Source organism: Zosterops lateralis (assembly GCF_965231275.1).
Source record: "Zosterops lateralis genome assembly, chromosome: Z".
Classification (NCBI taxonomy): domain Eukaryota; kingdom Metazoa; phylum Chordata; class Aves; order Passeriformes; family Zosteropidae; genus Zosterops; species Zosterops lateralis.
The window spans coordinates 17,595,456-17,621,825 of NC_139800.1; the positions used below are offsets into that span (position 1 = coordinate 17,595,456).

The 26,370-nt window shown below is 38.2% G+C and overlaps 2 protein-coding genes across 3 annotated transcripts in view; one reads left to right on the top strand and one right to left on the bottom strand.

The window, feature by feature from the left end:
* RICTOR (RPTOR independent companion of MTOR complex 2) overlaps positions 1-22,715 on the top strand; it is a 78,405-nt gene extending 55,690 nt beyond the window's left edge. Inside the window, exons 26-38 of one of the 2 annotated variants that reach the window (XM_083883475.1) lie at positions 548-657; positions 3,684-3,771; positions 4,517-4,609; positions 5,449-5,555; positions 6,196-6,425; positions 7,241-8,270; positions 11,672-11,849; positions 13,101-13,185; positions 14,445-14,678; positions 15,757-15,909; positions 16,613-16,736; positions 17,600-17,738; positions 17,854-22,715. In XM_083883475.1, coding sequence (XP_083739601.1) covers positions 548-657; positions 3,684-3,771; positions 4,517-4,609; positions 5,449-5,555; positions 6,196-6,425; positions 7,241-8,270; positions 11,672-11,849; positions 13,101-13,185; positions 14,445-14,678; positions 15,757-15,909; positions 16,613-16,736; positions 17,600-17,738; positions 17,854-17,928 — 2,646 coding nt within the window. In that variant the 3' untranslated portion in view covers positions 17,929-22,715. The remainder of the gene's footprint in view (positions 1-547; positions 658-3,683; positions 3,772-4,516; positions 4,610-5,448; positions 5,556-6,195; positions 6,426-7,240; positions 8,271-11,671; positions 11,850-13,100; positions 13,186-14,444; positions 14,679-15,756; positions 15,910-16,612; positions 16,737-17,599; positions 17,739-17,853) is intronic. The other variant, XM_083883476.1, reaches the window with a different exon arrangement.
* Positions 22,716-22,747: 32 nt separating this feature from the next.
* OSMR (oncostatin M receptor) overlaps positions 22,748-26,370 on the bottom strand; it is a 31,355-nt gene continuing 27,732 nt past the window's right edge. Inside the window, 1 exon segment of the mRNA XM_083883477.1 lies at positions 22,748-26,178. Within this exon segment, the coding sequence (XP_083739603.1) occupies positions 25,708-26,178 (471 nt within the window). The 3' untranslated portion in view covers positions 22,748-25,707.

Below are 26,370 nucleotides of genomic sequence, written 5' to 3' on the forward strand. Positions count from 1 at the left end.
GGAATGCTACTTTTCAAGATATGTGTTACCTCTGGTTGCTGGCAATTAAGGTTAAAGATAGAGCTCATGAAGACAGAATTGACTGATGCTGTTAGGAAGAGGAAACACAAGACCATTAAGAAAAATTCATTATTGTCATAACTTGAACAAAACGCTCCATATGTTATTTTGGTTTTGTAATTGATTCTAAGAGATTGGTCACATTCCTGTTACTAGCTTTTTTAGTAGTTTAAGTGTCATTCTCAAGAAGTACTTGAGAATGAAATGCATGATGATCTATTGAAACTGAGTTTGTCAGATGTGAAGTATTTTTTTCTTCCTTTTTTTAACAAATTCCCTGAAATAATTATGAAAACAATTGTTGACTCTGCAGACTTATTATATGTGTGAAGTGCATTCATTTTCTTGAGCCCCACCTTCATATCATAAAAAAAATTCAGTCTTTCTTAAGGTTCCTTCCTCAGTTATTTCCTCCTTATAAAGTCTCATGCTGTAACACCATAAACCACTAAATGTACTGTGTCAACCCTCATCTGTCTTCTTACAGGAATATAACTTAAAATATGTTGAATTGATTGAAGAACAACTTAATGAAGCACTTACAACATACCGCAAACCTGTTGATGGGGATAACTATGTTCGTCGGAGCAACCAAAGGTAAATTTGGGAAAATGCATTTTGAGGCACAGGCTGGTTTGACTGATCAGGAGAGCTGTAAACTGAAATATATGAGGCAGAGGAGTACCAAGAAGGTTTCAATTTATTCTGCTCCTGGAGCAGTTCATCAGCACAGTATGAGAAACACACAGGATCAACTGGATGCATTGCTTAGCTCCCAGAGTGTTAACATAGCTTATTTCACAGCTTTTATATAATTAGTTTTAGAGCTTTAATAGAATTCATTTTATTAAGACTTGGTGGATTGAGTCCCATGATTGGATTGCTGGAATGGAGGGCTACAGGCTTTTCAGGAGGGATGGGCAGATGAATGTGTCACTATATACAAGGAAGAGGTTTGATTATACAGCCCTTACAGTTAGTGGTGATGTGGTTGAGAACCTCTGGGTGAAGATTAAGGAGATGGAAAAGAAAGGAAATGATGTAGTGGGTGTCTGCTGCTGATTGCTCAGCCAGGATGTTAGTACTGATGAGTCATTCTGTAGACATTTAGGAGAAACTTCTGGATCAGTAGCTCATGTTCTTATGGGCTTCCTGTGGAAGATTTCAACTTCTATGCATCAAATGCAAATATCATAGTGCAATTACAAGCAGCCTCGAAAATTCTCTGCAGGAGAAAGTCTATAGGAGATACAGACTTACTTTTCACAGGTACTCAGTGAGCCAGCTAGGAAGGATGTCTACTCAGCTTACTGTTCGTGAATATAGGGCATGTGGGTGATATGATGGAGGGGAGTTCCCTAGGACACTGGGGTCATGGCATGGTTAAGTTTAAAATTTTCAATGTAAATGAGAAAAAGCACAGCAGAGTTGCTATCCAGGACTTCAGGAGAGCTAACTTGGGGAGCTACTTTAGCAGAGTACATTTTTGAGGGCGAAGGAGTGCAGGTCCATCTTTAGGAACTATCTTCTAGAAGCACAGGAGTAGGCAATCCCATGGTGTTGTAAGTCAAGCAAGCAGGGCAGAAGATTCACTTTAGCTGAACAGGGGACTCCTCATGGAGCTCAGGAGGAAAAAGAAATTATATGATCTCTAGAAGGTCACCCTTCACAGGAAGACTATAAAACTGTGATTCACATAAGCAGGGAGAAGGTACTAAAGGCCAAAGCTCATTCAGGACTGAAACTGGGCAATGTTCTGTCATACAACAAGAAAGAGGAAGTCTGAAGAAAACACTGGATCAATACTTGCATCAGATGGTCACCTGACTTACAGGGATGAAGAAAAACTGAGATTAATTAAAATTCTGTGTGTTTTTTGCCTCAGTCTTTAGCAATATTGATAGAGCTTGGACTCCCTGGTTCCCTGAGCCAGAGGTCCACAAATGTGGAAACGTTGGCTTTCCATTTGTGCACACCAACATAGTAGGGGACTATCTGTATCAGCTGAGTGTTCACCAGGTCAGCCACCAGGCTGAGGGACTAGCTTCATCAGGACTAGGGGTTAGGGAGGGAGCTAGCCGATGTTGTTTCAGGACCCATCTCTTGTCATCTACAAGACCAAAAGTCTTGTGAGTCTAGGGAAATCCCTGCTGACTGGAGTCTAGCCAGTTTATTCAGTTTGCAAGAAGCACATAAGGGAAGACCCAGAGAAGTACAGACCTGTTAGTCTAACCTCAGTTCCTGGAAAAATTATATAGAAGATTATACTGGGTATTGTTGAAAGGCATTTGAAGAACAATGCAGTCATCAGGAACAGTTAGCATGGGTTCACAAAGGGAAAGTTTTCTTTTAATTTGTTAGCCTTCTGTGATAAGGTCACCCATCTACTGGGTGAAGAGAAGATGGTGGATGTTATTTTCCTCTGTCTTGGCAAGATTGTTGATGCTGTCCTTCACAGCATCCTTCTGGGCAAGTTGTTGAGCTGTGGGATAAGCAGGGTCATGGTGAGGTGGATGAAAAACTGGATGAGGGTCTGAACCCTCATTGTAGTGAATGGGGCAATGTCTGGTTGGTGACTGGTCACACCCGTGGTGTTCCTCAGGGCCCCATTCCAGGGCCAGTTCTTTTATCAGCGGTCTGGATGCCAGAGGTGAATGCACCAGTAGCAATTTGCTGATGATCCAGACTGGGAACTGCTGTGGATTCTTTCGAGGGATAAGAGGCCTTTGCAGAGGGATCTTGATAGATTGGAGCCCTGAGCAATCTTAAATGGGGTGAAATTTGCCAAGTCCAAATACTGAATTCTGCACCTGGGACGGAGCCACAGCAGGCACAGGGATAAAGTGGGAGAGGAGTGTCTGGAGAGCTGCAGAGGGAGGTGGGTCTGGCTGGTGCTGGGCTCAGGAGGGTCAGCAGTGCCCGGGCAGCCCCGAGGACAAAGCCCATCCCAGAGCCCCGAGCACGGCACAGCCCGGGCTGGGGATGGCCCCGCTGGGCTCAGCCTGGGGCAGCCTCAGCCTGGGCCCTGCTGGGCCCTGCAGGTGGAGAGGGATGGGAAGGTCCTTCAGTGTGTCCTGAGGAAGGAAACAGAGCTGGAACCTCCTGTGAGAAGTAGCTGAAGTCTTTGGGCTTGTCCACTTTGGAGAAAAGGAGGCTGAGGGGTGGCTTCACAGCTCCACACACCTTCATGAGGATGGGAAGGGCACAGGGAGGTGCTGGGCTCTTCTCCCTGGCACCCAGGGGCAGGATGCATGGGAATGGTTCAGAGCTGAAGCAGGGGAGGTTCAGACTGGATATAGGAGGCATTTCCTTACCACAAGGGTTATGGGTGGTCACGTAGAAGAGCAGGCATGCTGGAGCAGTGGTCAATGCCCCGAGACTGTCAGTGTTCAGGAGGCATTTGCACAGTGACCTTGATAAGACCTGAAATGGTCTGGCAGTTGGATTAGATGATAATTGTACATCCCTTCCAATTGAAACAGTTTGCTCCTTTCTAAATTCCTCAAAAGAATTCTCTGTTTGAAAAAAAATCAAGGGTAAGTCATTATATTACATTGCAGTGTAATTTTTTTTAGAATAAAATATTTGAAGTACTGGGAAACCTGTATGTTTCTCTTTCCCAGATTACAGCGACCACATGTCTACCTGCCAGTTCACCTTTATGGCCAACTAGTGCACCATAAAACAGGCTGCCATTTATTGGAGTCTCAGGTGAGGATAATAATCGTTCCTAATGTAAAATATTTTAAAAATCACTGTAAGCCTTTTGAAAAAAGGTTTTAAAAGAGGCATTTAATAGGCATTGCAGAAGCAATTGATTATGAGTCTTAGCTTGTGAAGACAGTCTGCCATCTAATCTCATGTAAAATTCCTTCCTGACACTGAAATATCAACAACATACCTTTCAACGTTTTTCTTAAAATGACTAGCAAAACCTTACCATGGAAAGTCAATTCATAAATAGAAAAAATTGTTAGTCTCTTTGGATGTATATTGACAGTTATACATGTGGTAAAACTATCCTTTTAAGCATACAAAAACGGAGATGAGGGAATAAAATCCTTCTAATATTTTGAAAATTTAAAAAAACAAAACCTAAGCCATAATTGCTTAAATTCACTTTTTATGTGGGTTGGTAAAATGATTTAATAAATCGAGAATTCTCTTTGAAAAGTTCGAGAGAAAATGTATATATTACAGTGTGTTAGTTTGACTAATCTATCATCTTTATAATACCTAAATTAACTTCATGCAATCTGTGATTTCATTAAAACTTTCTTTTGCATTATCACTGCTGTTAATTTATGGTTATTATTTCAGAATTACCACTTCCTTCCTCGAGTGCATGATTTAAATTATTGCTTTAACTTCTACTGTAAATGCTAGTGAACCTGTTTGACTGATGTCTCCTATTCATTTTAACTTAGTTTATTCTTTTTCCGGTTTTCTCCTTCAGAGTATTGTTACAGATCTAAGTTACACTGTTCGTTCCCCAATGCTGGATAAGTGGGAAGGAATTAAGCAGCTGAAAGCAGCCCTTTGGGCCTTGGTTAGTAATGTATTTTCAAAGTCCTGCAGTTGTTTAGTTCTGTTATAACTGTTGATTCTTGAATAAGCAAAATTCTATTAAAATAAGAAATTAGGGGGTTTTTTAAAGAATGTGTGATTTTTTCAAGTTGTCATTTTGTTCCATAACTATACTTCCAATTGAAAATGGTTCACTGCACCTGTTTCGTTCTGAGGTTTTTAATAATCACTTTGTCTTTTTTTTCTTTTTAACAAATAAGAATAACACATCGCCATATGAATATTAGTATGGGACTGCTAGTTACAAGTTAAAAGTTGCCATGGTGTGAGTTTAATGTATTTACTGTGGTAGTCCCTAATGTTTCTACAAGGATGTTGGCTGCTAGTGTTGATCCATGTGGCATGACACCCTGGTACTTGGGACAGGCAAAAACCTAGTTTTGGTGTGTATCCAAGCTACACTCCTTAATGTGCTTCCTGTCTTCCCCGAAGTTAATTTTGGAACATGTCCAAGGTGACTGTTACTGGAAGATACTGTAGGTATGTAACGAGTTGCCTGTGTAAGGGGAATGTAAAATGAATAAACCAAGATCATGCTGCAGGCTGTAGTAGAACTTGTAAAGTGAGGAATACACAGTAGTTCTAACTTTGACGGCTTTTGTTATTAATACACGGAGTGCTGAGGGCTTTTTTGTGTTAGCACAGCTAGGAAGTGCTAGAAAGAGTACTCAGATCTTTAAACTGCTTTAAGAAGATGTGGCTTCAAACCCTACTACCAACAAACAAAATTGTCAGAGCTTTATATTGATAGTGTTGCAGATCACATTAAGATCCAAACTTACTTGACAAATTTCATTCCAGGGCAATATTGGATCATCGAATTGGGGTCTTAACTTGCTTCAAGAAGAGAATGTAATTCCTGATATAATGGCACTTGCTCAACATTGTGAGGTTCTGTCTGTTAGAGGGTATGTGAAACTGATTTACACATAAAATTTTCAGATGGTAGTTGTGATCAGTTTTCAAATAGCTTTACCTGATTTACATGAATACAGATTTGTACTTTATTGGAAACCAGTTATTAAAGTCACTGATGATCCATCTCAGTTGTATGCAACTGCAGAATTGTTTGGGAAGTCTGAAAGAACATGCAGTAAACAAATGAAAATCTATTTAAAAAGGTTGATACAACTTTTCCCCTGTTCTATAAAGCAAAATACTTGCAGCTTATATCTCTGTGAGAATTTATTATTGCATCTTTTTTATTAAATATTTTTTTTAATATTTAAAAGCATAAGTAGATGGTATTTTGTTGACTATTGCTACTACATTAATGTTTAGCTTTTTTTCAAAAGATACTTTTCTACTTAATGTAATCAGACTCTTGTGATAATTTTTATTTTTAATAGTATCTTGTTCTCAGATACCTTAATGAATTTCTTAAGCTTACATTGATTTTCAAATAAAAATTAATAATATACTATTTGTTGGTTTTGTGAAGTTTCTCCTGAATTGCTTTGAAACTGTTTCTTTTCAAATGTGAAGCAAGTTTAGTTTAATTAAGTGCTATTATTGTTACTCTTTTTTCTATATATATATTAAATACAGAACCTGTGTCTACGTGCTTGGTCTAATAGCCAAAACTAAACAAGGATGTGACATTTTGAAGCATCACAACTGGGATGCAGTGAGACACAGTCGTAGACAGCCTTGGCCAGTGGTCCCTGATGACATGGAGCAGCTCTGCAATGAACTTTCTTCAATACCTAGCACTCTTAGCTTAAACTCTGAGTCTACCAGTTCTAGGCACAACAGTGAAAGCGAATCTGCTCCGTCAAGTAAGTAACCAGGGCACAAAAACAAGCAAACAAACAGGAGAAAAATGAACAAGCAAACAAAACCTGCCAAGAGCCCAGCCCACCACAAACAGCATTTTGGTGTTCTTACCAGCCTTTTGGCAGGATGAGGTTCAGACCAATGGTGTAGAGGTGGTCTTGCAATAAAAGAGTACAACCAATAGGACAGTTATGTCCATTCAGAGAGATTCAGACATTGGAGGGGGTAAAACAATGTCTTAGCTTCACATTTGGTGTAGAAGAAAAATTTTCACAAGGTAAGTTACTGTTTTTATGTTGTGTCATGGCAGTTTGCTGTAACATGTTGCAGAACTGCCATGCTTAAGTATAAAGATATGCTTGGTTGTCCTCAAAGGAATATTCTAGAAAATAAGTGTTTATGTTCTCTGGACGTACACACACCCCCAAAAATTTGCTGTATTTAAACTATTGTGTATTTCAAGTACCTAATGTATTTTATTTTTTCTGTGGATGCTTGGAATTTAAATTTAGACATATATCGTATTTAGGCATAATTAAAGGAGTTCTTAGATTGTAATCGTAGTAGCTGGATGTTTGCACTGAAATAAGATAGCGTGGCTTTTCTTTTGAAGCAATGACATCTTTAGCTCAGTTACTCCTTGAGATAGCTAATTTGCACCAAGTTCTGCAGAAAAAAAAGAGAAAGTTATAGTAAATTGCATAAACTCCCAGTTGGGCTTCTATAGAATATATAGAATATTGCTATATATTCCAACATAGTTTGTAGACTTCGAAGAAATGCCTATTTTGTGTGACAAAGTCTTGTATAATTTCAGGTATGTTCATCATGGAGGATGACCGTTTTGGTAGTACTTCCACCAGTACTTTCTTCCTAGATATTACTGAAGATGCAGAACAAATATTTTATGACAGACCTGGACCTTCAAAGGACAAAGACCGTAGTCCATTTCCTTTTTTTTCTTCTAGTAGACTTGTGAAAAATCGCATTCTAAACTCTCTTACTCTACCTAATAAAAAACACAGAAGTAGCAGTGATCCAAAAGGAGGAAAGCTGACATCATCTGACAGTAAATCAGGCCTGAGGCGAAATCGTACAGTAACAGAACCTAGTGGTAGCATAGACTTTCCTGCAGGGGAAGAATTGACCCCTGTTTTCAGAGTTCCAAAAATCCAGACTTTACGATTGGAGACTTCTTTTGTTGGAAGCAAGCATGTGGAAGATACTGATTGTACTCAGAGTATCGGAGAAAATGATTTGAAGCTGCCAAAAGGTCTTGGAAATGAAATTCATCGGGAAAACACAAGCAAAGAAAGACTAATAGGAGATGGTACTACACAAACACATTTCAAGAGTCGTAGCTTAAGTTTTAATACAGATACCACAACAAGTGGCATAAGTTCAATGAGCTCTAGCCCTTCAAGGGAGACTGTAGGTGTGGACACTACAAATGTCGATACTGACTGCGGAAGTTTGAGTACTGTTGTAAGCACAAAAACAGTTAAACCAAGTCATTGTTCCACACCACAGTCTAACCACCTGCCTCTCTCAAAATCCAACTCTGTATCTCTGGTTCCACCAGGGTCTTCTCATACCCTTCCCAGAAGAGCCCAGTCTCTTAAAGCTCCTTCTCTTGCTACAATAAAAAGCCTTGCTGACTATAACTTCAGCTACACAAGTTCTCGAGATGCGTTTGGCTATGCTACACTAAAGCGCCTGCAGCAGCAGAGGATGCACCCCTCACTGTCTCACTCAGAAGCCCTGGCATCTCCAGCAAAGGATGTGCTGTTTACTGACACTATCACCATGAAGTCTGGCAGCCTGGATTCTCGACTAACCCCAAGCCGGTAAGAATTATTATGGGCTCTATTCTTACCTCAGTGCTGTAAGAATGACTTAAATGTCTTCCTAATATATTTTTATCTGCACCCAAAAGGGACAGTTGTTGCAAGGTGATGCATAACTTCACTGGTATTAAGTGAATAACAGAAGGATAATTCTTACTTTAACAGAAGGATAATTCTTAACTTTTAAGTGCTATCAGAAAAGCCCAGCTTTCGTAGCTGTACTCAATTCTTTATCATGCTGTTGTTGGTCACAAAAGAAGAAGTTTTAACTTTTTTAATATAAAAAATGCAGTTGCACTGCTAACATTATTAAAGTTGCAAGCACACTGAATTGCCCGTGAAGTCAGAGCTATATTTTCAGAAGAGAATTTTCTCTATATCACTTGGGGAGGTTTTAGGACAGGGCCTCCTGCCAATGTGCTATATTTGTGTTCACTGTGACACTGAGGCCAGTGATGAGATACTACTTCCACTGATAGGAATGTCAGTTTGGCTTCTTAGCTGCAGCAGATCAAAGATTTTACTCATAGCATTTATTTTTAGATGCCAGTGTCACCTCTTTATTTTTGAGCAATATTAGATGTTCTGAAGACTAATTAAATAGTTACATAAGATGTCTAGCTCTTGACATTGACACTGTTCCCAGTTGCAACAGTCACTGCTTAATAACCTTCCCTTAAAAGCTCTTGTATGAAATTTTTCCTTCACATCATCTTTTAGCAAGTGCATTGGATTTTCACATTACTGTTGAAATGGAAAAGGCACTTTTTTCTCTGTTCTTACCTTATCATCTCTTGAATTAGAGAAAGGGAGACATGAGTCATCTGCGTACTGCAGAAAAAACAAATGTTCAGTCCTTGAGCTGCCCTCCTCATACACAGTTGGGTGTATATGTCCTGACTAAAAGAAACATCCATTTGTTGGTATTTTCACATCATTGTGAAAGATGCCATGGAACATGCCTTTGTTGAAGTAAGTTAGAGCTAGACTATGTTGATTAGATTAAGGATCATTTAGTAGTTCCCGCTCACTGTCCTGGAAATTGGAAGTGCCATTCCTTGCTGTCACCGGCATCCTGTGACAGTGGATGTCATTTCAGTGGTAGTAGAGGTTCTGCAACAGCTGTAAGTAATGTTTTACCATTCCTTGCAGTCATGCCCTTGATGTGCAGAGCAGCCTTGCTGCAGTGGACTTTGATCCTGCACGCAGTGTCATACTGACTATTCCTGTTGCTTAGCTGTTCGTGTCCTCTTGCGTCAGTGGATGGAGTCAAGGATTTGAGCTGACCTGCTTAACACTGAACTGAAAAGTCTGCAGTGCTTGTATCTCTGAGAAGGTTAAATAATTGCAGACGTGCATACTCAAAGAGAGATTCAGATTGTGTTAGTTGCTAATAATAATGGATTGGAAAGACTGCAGTGAAACTAGTACATGTGTTTTTCTTGCTGGTTATGCTGTGTCCCCACTAAAGAATTACAGTCCTTATAAATTCAGGTTGTATTTACTAATAAATTCAGAGTATGTTTACTGGTCCAGATAAAACTGTCCTTAGCTGCTTTTTAAAAATAAAGTAGAAAGAAAAATTTTGTCCTTTTTAATTCCCAGATCAATTTTTCTGTCAGTCTTCAGAAACTTTAATTTATGGCTTATTGAAAGATTAATGTGTTAATAGCAACTAACAATCATAGATTTATGTTTGCGATGTTTTTAGTTGTTCCTTTTATTCAGAAGGTTAGAAAGCCTTTTTCTTTGCATAAATTTTGTGAGGCTGAATTTCCCACCTTTGTCTTTAAATATCAGCCAGAAATACTAACATGCATATCTTGGATCCTGATGGTAGTTCTCACCCTATTACCTGCAGACATTTTTTCATGAAGACTTGCTGGTTTTTATCACTACTAATGCTGTATCTTTTAGCTTTTTTAGGAAAAGCCAGGACTTCTATCTTTAATTTATATTGAGAGTAATTATAGTATGATTTATTATTAAGCATTTAATGGAGTTAATAATTTTTCAAGTTTTATGATTACACAATTATTTAGGTTGGAAAAGACCCTTAAGATTGAGTCCAGCTATTGAGACAACACACCCAGTCCTCCACTAAACCATGTCCTTAAGTGCCACACCTTTTAAATGTCTTCAGGGATGGTGACTCAACTACTTCCCTAGGCAGATTGTTCCAATGCTTGACAGCCCTTTCAGTGAGGAAGGGGTTTTTTTATATCCAAACTAAACCTCCTCTGGCACAACTTGAGGTCTTTTCCCTCTTTTTTTGAAGTGTGGCTTAACTTCTGTTGTGAAGTTACTGTCACTAGTATTGGTCAGAATTACCAACAAGAAAACTGTTGTTATCCTCTCAGTTGTATTTTGTGCATTTCCATTGCATAATAATTTCTTGAACCTTCCACGGTCAAACTTTGATAATTTAATTTTATCTCAATATAAATCACATCTTTAGGGATAAGCAGACGCTTTATTGCCCATCTAAAATAAAAAATTGACAGAAAACGTCTTCCAAGGCAAAAAGTCAAAAAATCAAATGTTCACTTTACCCTCCAGTGTGTCATAATTTGCAATTAAAAATCACTGTTTCTGAGGCATCTTTTTATTAGGAAGCTTCAATCCATGCATATAGGCCATCTACACAGATTGGTTATCAGAAAGCATTCTTAGGTTTTTATGTTCGATGAGAGATAAAATGACAGATGGCCAAATGTGAAATTTCCATCATCAGGGCTCTGGTCAGCATTGAGGACTTTTCTCCAGCCTCCTCTCTCCTGTCTCATTTTCCCATCTTATTTCTTTATTCTTCAAGCTGTTTGTCACAGTCAACTCCACTCACTGTGCAGGTTTAAGTTTGTTCTTTGTGTATTCATGTTGACCAAATACTTCCTCTGTGCTTGGGTGACCTGCTGAGTGGCTTCTTTGGAGTACGGTAGAAAAAATGTTCTTTGTGTGTATCACTAGTAGGCTCAAGGTGTGCCTTTGCAGGGATGTGCCTCCTCAGCTCAAAGTTTGTGAATGTCCAAGAAATACACATTCAGTGAATAGCTGCATTTCAAAATCAGGTAGTTAGGAGTTTAGAAGTCCAAATCTTTATTAGCTGTGTCTGGGCTGTAAATATTTGAAGCTAGAATGTTGAAGAAAACACATGGGTTTGTAGGATGGGCAGGTATTCCTGTACCAAGAATTATAAAGAAGTTTTTATTCCATGAACTGCCAAACCATGCAATGCAATATGAGGCAGAAAAAGCAATAAGCCTATAGCTATAATTTGTCCTAACAGGCTCTGAGATCTGCAGTGGGACTATAAGGATGGTCTTCGTGACAGCAGCCCTAAGTTTTAATGTGCCGATTGAGAAAGTAACTGCAATTGTGATTTATTTGTTTCAATGTTACAGGTTCATGAAAGCTTTAAGTTATGCTTCATTAGATAAAGAAGATTTATTAAGTCCTATTAACCAAAACACACTTCAGCGTTCCTCCTCTGTTCGCTCCATGGTTTCTAATGCTACCTATGGCAGCTCTGATGATTATATTGGCCTTGCTCTCCCAGTGGATATCAACGAAATATTTCAGGTATGTATCTTAACTGATTTGGTTCCTTTGCATTTTCATACTGAAAGGCAGTCAACTGTTGGCTTTTCATCAGACTGGATTAAATCTAGAGAAATGAGGAAAAATGGATGTGGTATTTAAAGAAATGCATTTTGGACTAGAGTTTCTTTTCTAACTGTTTTTCTAACCTGTTTACACAAGATTACTAGACTGGTTTATGTTAAAGGCAAATAAAAGCAAAGACTGATAGAGAAGTGGTCAGAAATTTGCTCTTACAAGATTCTGAGTTGACATTTGGCTTTTATACTGAAATTATCAAATTCCGTTCACATTTGTTAATTCTGCTTTAGCCAACCAATAATTGACATATTCATGAGTCCCCTATAAATTTTGTGCATAATCACACAGTTAACGCCCTATTACTGTGATCTGTATTAAACAATAGATTTTTTTATATATATTGTTGTATTAAATTAAATTAAATTATACTGTCTTAACTTTGAAGACAGTATTTAAGTTAGAACAGATTATTTTCAGTGTCTCAGCAAATCCCTTCCTCTTTCTACTTGGTAGAAACACATTCCCATTTAACAAATTGATGCAAAAAGGGTTTAATATTCTGTTACTTAACGTAAAAACCAGGATGTGGTCTATGTCAAAGGTAAAAGTGGGCTTCCTTATCTTTATTTTACTTAGTCTTTGCCTTTCAAATCTAAATAAATTTCTTATTAATCTCAAAACATTGCTAAACCTGGAGCAAAATCATGTAATATCATGTATCTGCTTCTGTTTTTCCTTTGTGAAATGACTACTTTTTCCTTCACAGTCTTTGTGGCATATTTGTCACCTTGTTTCATCTCTCTCAGATCTTTCTGTAGTTGAGACATCAGCTCTACATCCTACAGGCAGGCAGCATTTTAGATGTCCTGGTTGCTTTTGTACTACATTCCCGAGATCTCCAGTGGTGTAGCATGATCATGGACAGATTGTGAATGGCCCCTGTGGGTCACTGGTTTTTTCACAGCCTGTCACTGTTTTAACATTTGCTAACTCTTCATGAGCTTTTGTTAATAAATGTTCATTCACAAATGTATATTTTTCTCATTTGGCTTTTCTTTAGTACTCAGGAGCTCATTCTTAATTTCTTCCTCTTATGATATATTTTTCATGAAGTAAAAGATAGGAAACATTTAATTTCCTCATAAAATCATTTTTTTTTCTTGTGTTTGATTATCACCTCTGTTAATTTTAATTTTCACTTGGGTATTCCAGGTAAAGGAAACTCCATATTTCCAGAAGAAAACTACACCTCCATTTGATGAGCAGGGATCTAGGGTCTTTACATCTGATGCAGGAGGTACTGGTTTTATTCCTCTCTTGTGGCTTTCTGTTGTTTATTAGCATACTGGGGGGCTTGTTGATTTCTTTGTTAATTTTTTTTTTACAGAAAACATAATTTTAGCTGTTAAGCTTTGAGGACAGTTTTCTGGAATCAGGATAGTAGGCCATTAATTCCCTGTTTATTTTTTTTGAGCTAACGTGTTGCTTCAAAGTTTGGTCCTGCTCTAGAAAAAGAAGGAGGAAAGCCTGCACATCTCTGATAAAGTGAGCTAATGCTGCTCAGTCTGGTGGTGATGCTGTATTACAGGAAGTAACAAAATTTAATCTTAGAAAAATATGAGTGCCACATATTGAACTATATCCCTTTGATTACACATTCAGTTATTATGATGTTAGATGGGTATTTCAGAAAGTAAATTGTCTTTCTGTGGTGTGTCCATGACAATTGATCAGTGAAGGTGATGAGACAAGAGAATTGCAAGTGCCCTAATGGTTGACTTGCTCTGGAATATACCTCCTGTTTAGTCCAGAGAAGTCAGAAATCTGTCAGGTCTTAGTATGTGTCTTTTCAACTGAAAAAAAAGAAGGCTTGACACTGTTTTTTTAATTGCTTTTTAGGATAGCTGTTGTCCTATGTTTTGGTTTTTTTCCCTTTCCCTATACACAAAGTTGATTTTGCTGGAAGTCTGTTTCTGTAGTTTGCTAAGTTTCAGTGTAAAGTAACTCTTGTTCAGAATTGTATTTGTTTGTTTTTTCCACCCAGGGAAGAGCATGTCACTAAAGTGTCTTATGCTTGTTTCTGCATTGCTGAGTCTAGTTTCTTCCTGTAACAGCCACTAAGTTACAGTTTTTTAAGTTTCGTTTGGTTTTGCGTTGGTGCATGTGTAATTGCAACATCTGGTATATTGTTGCATTAATCTTGTTTGACAATATGAAAATTGGTAATGTATTGGTGTTATGTGGGTATTAGTAATGTTGATACCATGTCAGGTTTTACCAGTTACCTTCTTACAGTGTGTACTTAGAGGATGAATTCTTATTATACAAAACAATGTTTTGTTTTGTATAATAAGTCGGGAATAAAACTTTGTCTCATTCTCAAATGCTAACAATCTTGGGAGCTTAACCACTCAAAAAACCCCCAAAACTCTATAGGTCTTCACATGCACTCCATCCTCAGCCTTAAATGGCTTGGAAGTGGAAATTAATTGAAAGAGTTAGTGTTGGTTGCTTAGTTTTGTGGGGGGTTTCTTGATAACTGAATCTTATCTACAGGTCTTCCATCAGGTGGGAGTGATGTTGTCAAAAGCCCTTTCCAGATGCTCCGCCAGCAGATCAGTCTCACAGAAATAATGAACACCAGCCGTTCAGATGCCTGTCAGTTCTTAGAGGGTACAGAGGACACAGGGCTCCAGGAGCACACAGATGAGAACTGTCTTTACTGTGTCTGCATTCAGATTCTGGGTTATCAGCCTAACACCAAAGTGAGCTCTTCCTATAATCGTACAGGTTAGTGATCCTTGTGGAGAAGTGTGATAAAACTGGGTGAACATACTGGCTTTTGTTTATCTTTAAATAACTTGGAAGGGTTGTTTTTTTTTTAACTGACTATTGACCTTAAAATTATTTCTCTAATAAGCTCATTGTGCAACTGTTGGTATTGCTATGGTCATTTCAGGCTTTCTACTTTTTAATGTTAGTAGGAGTAGGTGCCTGCATGTTTCTTTAATATTCCTAAGAGCATATCAAAATAAAAATCTTATTTAGTACTTAAAATGCATGTTCTGAAAGCTGACACTTGCTTTTGAACTAATGAAAAGTCTGACATCAAATCAAGTCTGTGCCACAAAATACAACAAAGGAAATCTGTGGAGTCTGTTGAAGCTGAGCTGTCATTTCTGAGATTTAGTCATCTTCTGTCATCTATGAGATTCAGACTTACTTTTTCTAACCTCTGCAGAGGTTGCAGTTACATGTGTTTTGTCAATTCCTCTGATGGAAAGATAGTCCAGTAGTGGATGCTTAGTAGGAATCCTCACTTCTTCACAACACCGTTAGACATTTATTAGTAGCAATATTGGCCAAGGGGGTGATGCACAAATGTGAGGAACGGCTCAGAGAACTCAGCTGGAGGTTGAGTTCAGTAGTGAGATGGGGCAGCAAATAAAATCCCAGCTATAGTTACAGGTGCAGCCAAGCCTGGATCTTGCCAGAGCCCTTCCTGCAAACACCTGTGACAGTTTTGTGAACAACAAGAATTGTGCACATGCAAGAGCATCTCTATCGTGTTACATAAAAGAAACCGTGAATATGTTAGTAACAGTACTATGTGTGATGGCTTCTTAGGCTTCCATCAGTGTCTGGAAAAGACTCCACTCACATATTTTAAGATTTTTTTTTTAAAAAATCAATTTTGGAAGAGTTTGAGATGATTTTTCCAGAATCCACCATCTAGTTCTGGGCTGATTTTATGCATAGTACTTAGTGCATCAGTATCTTGCATGTTTGCCATTGCTGAAAAATAATGAAAGCATATGAATCGAGGAGAAGTGTGAATAACAAAGGTACAACATCTTGTTTATGTCAGATTTTTCAGACATTCCATATACTGACTGGTGTGGGCAGACCATTCACAATCACTTAGATGTGCATTCCTCCAAATTTTCTGGAATTTCAGGCTGTAGTGATGCAGTATCCCATGGTTCAGCCAGCAGCACCAAGAGTACAGAGCTTGTGTTAGGTAAGTTTGAAAGCTTTATGATTATTAGAGACTATCACTAATAAAGTATATTTTAGGCATTATGAAAAAAATATATTTCACTTATGTACACTGCAACAAATTAATGCTCTTTATTAGACAAAAACAAATCTGAATAAAAACATCATCCATCTCTAGTTGGGAGAATATAGTTCTAAACTCTTCTCCTTCTGCTATACAGCATTTTTGCAGATTATTCAATACCTGACATTACAAGCAAATTGATTGCCTTTTTTTCTACTGATGTTAATGTAAAAAAAAGTCTTAGAATTACTTAATTACTGTAAAGAGATTTTTTTATATATACTGGTGTATTATATTTTGAATTATGATGGTTTCTTTACAAAGTAGCTGGTTTTTAAATTCTCTCCCATGATAGAAGCTCATCCAGTTTGCAACATGATTTATTGGTAACAATACCACAGTAACTTTATCTTGCAGGTTTTTCTTTTAAATGGTAGAAATATTTTTGAAACAGTAAACTGTTTAAATTCCTGAAGATAGTGGTGTTCTAAGTTCTGATTTCAGTAGAAGTATTTTTGACAGCTCAGAATACATATGCAAGTATGTTGTGTTCATGTGTATATGGAATGCATAAACTGATTTATAGTGTACAATTAGCTTAAAGGCAATTAGTCAAAAGCAATTCTGTTTAAATCCTCACTGTTTCGTTTGTTTTTTCCAGGAGTAAAGTCAATCCCAGATGACACACCAGTGTGCAGGATTCTTCTGCGGAAAGAGGTCTTACGTTTAGTTATCAACTTGAGCAGTTCAGTAGGAACTAAGGGCCATGAAACTGGACTTCTGACGTAAGTTCAAGACATTACAGAGGCTTTAGCAACACATGAGTGCTCTCTTAAAGTCTCAGGGACAGTGAATAATCTCACTTCTCAAAAGTTGTCAGGCAGATATGATTGAATGTAATGTAAAAGCTAAACAAATAATCTTAAAATTTTTGCTCTCTGTTTAGTATTTTACTCTGAACCAAACTTTTTAAAATCAGGAATTCAGCTGTAGTGATTACATATCTAGTGTAGCATGTATCTTTTAAAAAGAAACTGATTTTTATTTTTGCTGAATAATGGATAAGTACAATAACAAATGGAAAGTGACTTCATGAGAAATCCAGCTCTACTTTAAGCAGCAGTACAACTCCTGAAAATAATTTATTTTAAAAAATATCCAAATACAGGAATATAAATCCAGAGACTAATTGTTATAACCCGTAGGTTTCTGGGCTAGTGACATTGGAAACTGAAAACTGCTAAAAGAAAATGCCGAAACATGTGGTTTAGTTTCAAAAATGCTTACAGGTTTAAAAGATTATTTTAATTTTTTTCCATATTTTTATGACTGCTGTACCATGTGGATGCCAATTATTTGATATACTGTTTTCTTTCTAAGTCTGTTATTTTAAGCTAGGCAATCACAATAATTCTGTACAACCTACAAGTTTTATATTCTGTTCCATCTCATTAGTGTAGATTTCTTCCAGTTTTGTACAAAGTAATGCTGTCATGATTTTCTTACTTTGTCAGTTCTAGGATTTATACTGCTTATTACTGAAGAATTAGTGATGGCAATCTTATTGAAAAGTTTGGCGTTTTTTAATACAAAAACAAATACAAAATCTGTTCAAGTCCTACAAAATTTTGTTTATTCTCTTGTTCAGAATTAAGGAGAAGTATCCCCAAGCATTTGATGACATATGCCTTTACTCTGAGGTGTCCTACTTGCTAGCACATTGTACATTTCGACTTCCATCCCGAAGGTTCATTCAGGAACTATTTCAGGATGTTCAGTTCTTGCAGGTAAGTGGGGGGTGCACATGCACTGAGTGTACCAAAGTGTACCAAAGGAAACCATTTTGTGATGTCTCCTGAGTAAAATCTCTAGCAGTATTAATACTCGATCTTTTCCTTTTAGATGCATGAGGAAGCAGAGGCTATTTTGGCAACCCCAACAAAGCAGCCTGTAATCGATGCATCAGCTGAGTCCTGACCTCTGCTCAGGCAGTGCTCTGCATATGGACTTTGAAATGCTCAGACAACCTCCCACTGACTGGATAAAAAGTTTGGAACATCATCTTTGAAATCTTCCAGAAGCTACTGGTACCTGAAGACTGAACTGAAGACATTTTCTTCCTCAACCAATTACTGGCACAGTCATTTGAGCCCTTTGGGGATTTATTAGACATTACCATAGTTTTAATAATAGTAATTACCAGTATATGCAAGAGCCAAGCACTGAACACCTCCACATGTTTTCATTTCATTTTCTACCATAAATTACAACGAAATAGGACAACTTGCAGAGACATTTTTAAGTGACTTCCGATTCTGTTCCAGAGAAGCAGAACGATGCCTTGCTTTTTAAACCCTGGATACCAGGAATCAGAGAGATGGGGGTGCATTCCACTGCCAGCAATGGGGAGCCATGCTGTAGTTGTGGGCACCAGGGGATTAATGTTAGCCCTTCTCTGTTGATTTTTGTACTGTTTATAACACTACTTTGGGGATTTGTAACTTCAGACAGAAAGAAATGCCTCTGAATCTGAGGTTTCATTAAGTTATTTTAATATTGCTATAGTTTTAAGACATTTTATTAGCAGTCTCTTCGATTTCATTGCATTTACATACATGTATCTTATCTGAACCAGTTAAGGATTTTCACTACAATTTGATTTTCAAAACAAGTCATATAAAATTTAAAATGCTGAAATCAGATTGTTTTCCTTGAATACTATGCATGTGTTTGCAGTTTCTAACTCATGCTCATATAGTACAAATGTGGGTCTTACTCAACTACAATCCTTTAAAAAGCATGATTTGTATCAGATAAGCAAATATTGTATAAACTGAACTTGAAGACATTTAATCATTGCAGGTTTTGTGAGGAGACTTAGGTATTAGTGTTTTCCAAGTTCCACGGAAACAGCTTTTTATAAAAACAAAGGTTTATTTGAATTTTCAATGGGTTAGTGATCAAGCATCAGATAGTACTAATAATTGTAGTGAAAAGCCTTAAGTAACAAATTTTGGAGCAGCCGTACTTATAATTTTGTACCGGTATTTAAGACTTGTTGCAAAAGTTAAATGATACAGCGACTGGTAATGATTGAAGTAGTTGCCTCTGTCATGTTACTAGTGCTGTTTCTGAACTAGTAAGTGCAAGCTAAAAAAAAAAAGTAGTAGGAATCCCTGTCACTTTTATCATGGATCTAAAGATTCAGAAGCCTTTATATAAAGGTAGTATAAATATATGCAAATGTGTATATACAGTAGCATGGCCACCTTTGTTAGAATGCCTGTAATAGAAGGGATTACCCTTTGATTTTGATATAGGTGAATAATTCAGCTGGACTGTACTAAGTAGAACGTATTTTTATCCATTCACTCCTACCATTTTTTATAATTGTCAGATTAATACTTTAGTGAAATTTATCCTGATGCTCATATCTCTGTTCTTACTAGCTATGCTGCTGGAGATTTCAATAAGTAGTCATGTGAACAGTAACACACAATTCTAGCGAAACGTAGAATTTATTTGTTCTTACTGGAAATTTCATCATGCCACATAAGCACTGCTTTGCAGCTATCACTTCACTGAATTCTTATGTGCACTGTATACCATCAGGTTCTGGTAAAGCAGACTGTAAGTTGCTGCTCATAGTCAGATTTAGTTCCTAAGATTGTCTTTTCATGAGTTCCCACTGAAAGGAGCAAAAAGAAAACTGATTGAACTCTTCTATGGTCATTGACACAAATAATACATCTGTGTGGCAAGACATGTTTGAAATGTTTAGAAAACACACCACACCAGTAACTATTGGACTTCTGGTCATAAGAAATAAATGCTTCTGTAAAACCAAAATGTCAATCACAGTAGACCAAATAGTGGTATAAACTCCAAAGGAAAATAATGTAGTTTTCCCACAAATGGGGATAGCGTATGTTATACAGTAGTTTCAAACACTACCTCAGTTAGGCTAGAGTAGAAGAGATTTGTTTTAATAACTAAATGGGGTTACATCGAACAACTCCATGTTATTTTTCTGCAGTTAAGGCAAAATAAACAAGTTTTATCACCTGTATTTAAAAAAACCCACCTCTGTTCATTTGTTAAGTTTAACCCATAGCACTTAATGTAGAAAGCATCATAGGAAGGCCTCTGATTATAGACAGGTAAGCAAACATACTTTTGAAAGAATCTCCATCCTGAAATGCTCATGTATTCTGAATAACGCGCTTGTGTGGGGATCCATGACAACAAAAACTTGACATAAAAAATTATGGCTGCAAATTCAGTTATAAAGCGTGATTTTTCTTCTGAAAGTGTATGAGTGTCAGTAGATTTCAACAAGTATGCATCAAGAATGTTAAGTCTGTATTGTACATAACATACATTTCTAGAAAATTGATTTACACACTGACATTAAGCTCACATTGATGTTTCACTTTAATTGGCAGATGAAGGGGATACTGTTATTGAAGGAAATTTATATTGGCTTAGTTATAAACTGTGAATTTCTAATTTTATAGTTCTCTTTCTTTTTAAATGTCCCTTTCAAAGTCCTTATTTTGAGGTTTTATTTGTATCATGATAAAACTTCGAAAGAAAGCTGTAGTAAATAATGATTGTGCTTACATTAGCCCTAATAAAAATTCTCTTCCACTTCTCCTAGGGAAGCTGACAGACCACCCACTTTTTATATTTCCAGTCTGAGTGATTGGTGATACTTATCAATAAACAGTAACGTGTGTAGCATTCACTTACAAATGCAGTTTGGTTGCTGTGGCAAAGAAAACTCCTCAAGGACTCAACTTTCTGACACACAGCTCAGAGGTGAGGTGGGAGCCACTCTGGGAAGGAGAGGCTGCTTCTGGAACCGGTCACAATTATCATCAGCTGCCTGGTTCTCTTGGTCTGCTCTTAGAGGCAAGGGAAAGGGGAGCCCTTTCCAGAGAGCAGAGCTGACTGACAGGCACCTCCACGAGGGCCTTGTCCTCTTCATGGAGGGAAGGAGGATGAGGCTGGGGGGCTGAGTGTCCCCTTTTGGAGAAGGAGAACTTTTCACCTCTCTGAAATTCAGAAATGCAGAACGCTCCCAGCTGTTGTGGACATCACTTTGAGCTGGAGATGATCAGGCTTTGAAGTTCCCAACTCCTATGTGGAGGCTCTGGCATGTTGTGCTTGAAACAGTTGCTTTTCCTCATCTGACAGCTCTTATTTGACTGACATCTTGACAAAAGTACCCTAAATGCACTCACTTTGCAGGGGGGTGGTGGTTTTTCCCTAAGTGGGGTTCTAAACAATTCACTAGTTTTGGGTGCAGTGGCTCAGCACACTGAGGTAAGCTGCCCTTAAAAACACTTATAAGGCACCTGTGAGAATCTTGCTTGTGTGATTTCACTTTGAAACATACGTAGTGGTCTGGAAAGAGAGTTGTGGTTTGCAGTGAGACTGAAAACAAAACCAAAGCACCTCTCCTAGGTGCCTGAAGAGTCAGGTAGCTGTTCTAGACTGTAACCAAATTCTAGTGAGGGAAGGAAGAGTTGTTGCTTTGTAGTCTGTGCCTTGGACTTGGTGTTTGGCAGTTTGGAGGGCAGGAAGCTGGCAAAGCTTTGTAAGCCAACACGAGCTCAGGTGCAGCAATGGCAGCGGGAGAATTCTCACCAGGGTCTGAGGTCCTGCCCACCTCCCTGCAGTCCTGCTGCTCTGAGCTGCACTGGAGCCACTGAAAAGCAGGTCCAGTGACTTTTTTTTTTAGTCACACTTGTATTATTGTGTGCTTATGACAGGTATACAATCTGAGAGAAAGTCATGCAACTGTAAAAGACTTGAGAACACGCTGGAAACCATGTTTTTATTTTTCTGGATGTCTTCAATCTCCTTGGTTTTTGCTTAACTCCCAGTGCTGGTTCCCTGGATAGTTTTGTTTTCAACAGATTTATAGTCATTAAAGAATATGGGTTTTCTTTGGGTTATTTTTGTAGCATAGATGGACAGCAATGCCACAGCATGAAGAAATTGCACATTCTGCTTTGAGTTGCTTTTTAAAATACACTATTTTTTTGCAAAACCTAATTTATGCCAAAAATTGTAACGTCATTTTGCCACTGAATAGGGTGTTTCAGCACAAGATACTATGTCTAAAGGGGAAAAAGGCTTTATACTTCATAAATCTCATTGAAAAATTGTTCCAATACTGGGCTGTCAGCATCCCTAAAACTGCATTACAAGAGATTATCTAAATCATTCTGATCTGAGGGAAGGGATCAAGAAAAATCTCAATACTTACTCTCCCTGTCCTGTGTGGTCTTTTTTTTTTTGTTAGTAATACGCTGCTACATATTTGGAGGTTCTAGTGTTTGTAGGTCACTGAACAGACATTGAAATCTGATTTATATTGTATACCTGTAACATAGAAAGAGAAAGTATTTATATATTTTACGTAAGAATATTGCATTGAGCTGTGTATAATTTAAACAGAGGCTTGTCCCAAAATGATATTGCCCACCTTGATTTTTTTTCTGTGTTTTTCCTTTTTTTTCTTTCTTTTTTTTTGTTTTGTTTTGTTTTTTGTTTTGTTTTGTTTTTTGTTTTTGTTTTGTTTTTTGTTTCATTTTGTTTTGTTTTGCATACTGTGTACAGTTCATGTCAACAAGCATTAAAGGCCTCCTGAAGCGTAGTCTTATCAAAGGGATGCGTTGTTAATAAAATGTACTTAAACTTCTTATAGTTGTTCTGGTCTCCTGTTTACCTCTCAGCGTTAGAAAGGGGTTGGAATTTAATTCATATTTGTAAGTTACTAGTTAAGTAGAACAATCAGAAATTAATATTCCCAAATAATTTTTTTTGTCAAAAATATATTTTACATTAATGCTTTATAAGATACAGAGACCCTTTAACAGTTCACACACAATTTTTATTTTAAAAATTTAACATACCGAGAATGATTTTCTATTATGTGATGGTTTAAGTATTAGCATTTCAACAACAGCTGTGAAAGTTGCATTATGAAAAAAAAAGGATTACAGTTTTGAACTCATTCAACCATTAATGCAAGACAGATGTTTTAATATATAAAAATTATACACACTTCTCCATGTAGGCCAAAATACTTCTCATATCTTCAGTTCTGGTTCCCAGACTGTGCCCTTGGACTGGCACAGAGGCATTATCCTTCCTGGAATCCTCCATTTGTTGTGCTTTTTATGCACAAGAGGTTTCACAGAGCACCACCTATCAGAGCCAGGAAGCAGAAGGGTTTATAGGGAAAGAGGAGCCAGCTTCTCCTTCCCTCATCCAGCAATCTGAAACGTGGTCAAATGTGTCACTGCCTCCAGATAATGGAATTTCATCAGAGCAGGATCCCCCCAGGAATGACCAGGGGACTGAGAAGTGGAAACTCAGCCAGGGCCATGTGTCTTACCCCACCATCAGGAAGGCACAACTGGCTGAACACACAAACCCCTTCATTCACTTCCTGGGTGGAATTTCTGCAGCCAGGCCTCAGTGACAGCAGCTTTTCCAAAGCAGGGTGTTGTGCGTGGTTGCAGCTGTCGCCCTGGCAGGAGGAACTGCAGCAATATCAAAATTTAAATGCTTTGTGTGATACTCTGATTTCTTTGACTGACATCTATGTCTGAATTCCTTAGAACATACCTCTTGATTTAGGGTGCGTTTTCAACATTTTAGGATAAATACACCTTTTTATGAAATGTGCAGCTTAGAAGTTTTGTATTGGTTGCGACAAAGCAGCTCCCTTATGTTTACTGGCCTTTTTTCCAGCACTAAAGCTTTAAAGCTACACAAAGACATAAAATGTGATGAAGCACTGTGGAGAAGCAAGTGTTCCAAGCTGTAAGGATACAGTGGTATCAAGCTTTCACATGCATTGTTCCTCAGAGAAGAGGTTAAGATAAAGGGAGAAAGTTTTCCTGGGATGTATCGGTCAAATAGCATCAGCCTTCTCCTTTTCCCTTCCTGTTCTCTTGCCTGTCAGCAGAATGTGCCCAGCCATGTTTCCTTATTCAGCTGGCTGGAGGCTGAAAGGAAAGACCATGCTGCAAACTCTTCTCTACTTCTCAAGTCTGTGAGCCACCTGCATCTGTGCACACAGCACACAGATGGATGTGGCACGGTCTGGACTGAACACCTCCAGCCACATCTGCCCATCTCTGTATCTTTATACCTCCCCTTTTCCTGAAGCTCCTCCCTCTGCACTACAAAGTCAGTGCTTGTCACCTTGCTGTGCAACATCTTACTGGTTTTCCTGATGCACCACAGCTTGTGACATTACAACAGTATCTGTAAGCAGCACTAGATGTGGTTTAGTGTCAGAACTCACTTTGTCTGCAGCTGCTTGGTCTCTAGGAGTGAGATTAGCTAGTTGAACAAGGGAAGACAAGTAACTGCATTTTAGCAAACTAGCTGAACATCAAATTGTCAGACACCATTTTTTTCACCTTTGAGAATCATTTATGCTATGCTCTTAAGTTGAAACCATCTCTTTGTGACAGATTCCAAACAGCATAAGGAGGCAAAACCAAAGGGTTCCTTTCCTTGTTCACTGAGGTAAATCTGATGAGACTTTCAACTACAATTCCAACTGTACTGCTACATTACAAGTGTACAATTTCCTGAAATCAAAATGAAAGGCCAAATTCACTGCTGCCTCCTGTGGGAATTCGGAGTGTTGCAATAAATATTTTTTTGGTTTTGTTTTTTAACACTTGAAAAAGTAGTGTTGGAAGATCTAATGTACGCAGCCTGAATATGATGTTCCTCACAAATGGGATTCATACACCTGTGCTTCTGACCAGCCTGTCTGGTTGCTTGGTTCATTGGTTGGTTGGCTGGTTGGGACTTGCTATGGAAGTACAAGGGTCAATGCCAAAAGTTCAGTTCATGTGCACAAGCAGAGAGGCCATGCCATGTGGTACTACCTCTGGAAAATTAACTCCTTTCCACCTAACTCCCTACATCTCTTCAATGTATAGTTAAGACAATTTTAAAGGGTCTTTAGGCAGAGAAGGCAGAAGTGTGAGGAGCCCCAGTCACAAGAAGTGGAAGCAGGATCTTCCCCATAAAAATCTGTTTGCTGTGCTCTTTCACACATCAAGTGCAGTTAGGACAAAGGTGAGAAAGCAGGATGATCACTGGATTTGGGTGCTCTGGGCAGCATTCCTGGGGAAGTCAAAGTTCCTTCAAATCTTCTAGGAATGAGCCATGGTGTGTGCAGGGAATGCTTCTACAATGATTCCTTACATCGTTTGAGAGAGGGAAAATACAACCCAGCCCCCAAAAGGATGGGGCTGAGTAATGCTCCATGCCCAGCAGCACAATTCCCATTGGCTGGGGTGGCCACAGTACACAGAACACTGCAAGAGAAATACACTCCTAGAGCAGCACAACCTTTCCACTTGTTTCATTTGCTCCTTTACCTTATGAATAAAGTTTTAATCTCTGCAAAATAAAGCAGTTCTCTGCATCAGCCTGTGACAGATTGCTGTGATGTAATTTTTTGCATTATACAGGCCACAAACCAGCCTATAAATCTCATCTAATGCCTGTAAGTTATAATGAAGCCATAACACTCATAATTCCTGTGTAAATCAGCACTCAAAACTAGTCCAGAAACAACAGCTTTGCCATATTAATGGAAGTCAGGCAGCTGGGCTTGTGAGAGCCCTGATCAAAAGAAGTTGTGGTTTTAGAAATTCTCATTTACAGTATGTAGCCAAGCACTGGATGGACTCACTGGAGGACAGAACATCAAATCCTCTCCCCCAGGCAGTGCTCTGTTTGTGAGGTGTATCTCAGACTGTTCTTTCTCTCAGCTGTTCCTCTGGTGGCTGAGGCTGCATCCTCATGACAAATATCTAAATAGCATTGTGGCTGGTACAGCACCACTGCCTGATTTGTCTTGCCTGCTCCCAGTGTCTCTGGTATTTGATAAGGAACAGATCCAGCCTTAAGTGGAGGAGAATAAGCAAAATTCTCGAAACAAGTATGAGTTTGAGGTGTAGGTGTGGGTAGAAAGTCTCGCTCTACATTTTCACTAGGGTAAATCCAGGAAGAATTGAGACCATCAAACTTATCTTCAGTTGGTGTTGAAGATAACGGGCTCCAGGTAACAGGATGCAATTTCTGAGCTTCAGTATGGTTCTTCCGTTCAGTATTGCTGTCCATGGCTAGCATGTCAGGCAGGCAGTCATTTATCTTCAGCACTTTCTCAGAATCAGTCTGCAAGAGAATCATTAAGCAAAAAAACCTACTCAATGAAAGAAGCCCAGACTAGAGAAAAGAGAGTGGTTACTTTAAGGAATTCTAATACTCCTAACACAGCTATTTTTTAGTTTGCACTTTTCAAATAAATTATTTTGAAGGAAAACCTACATAGAGGATGTTCGATGGAAGCTGTATTTTATGTGAAAT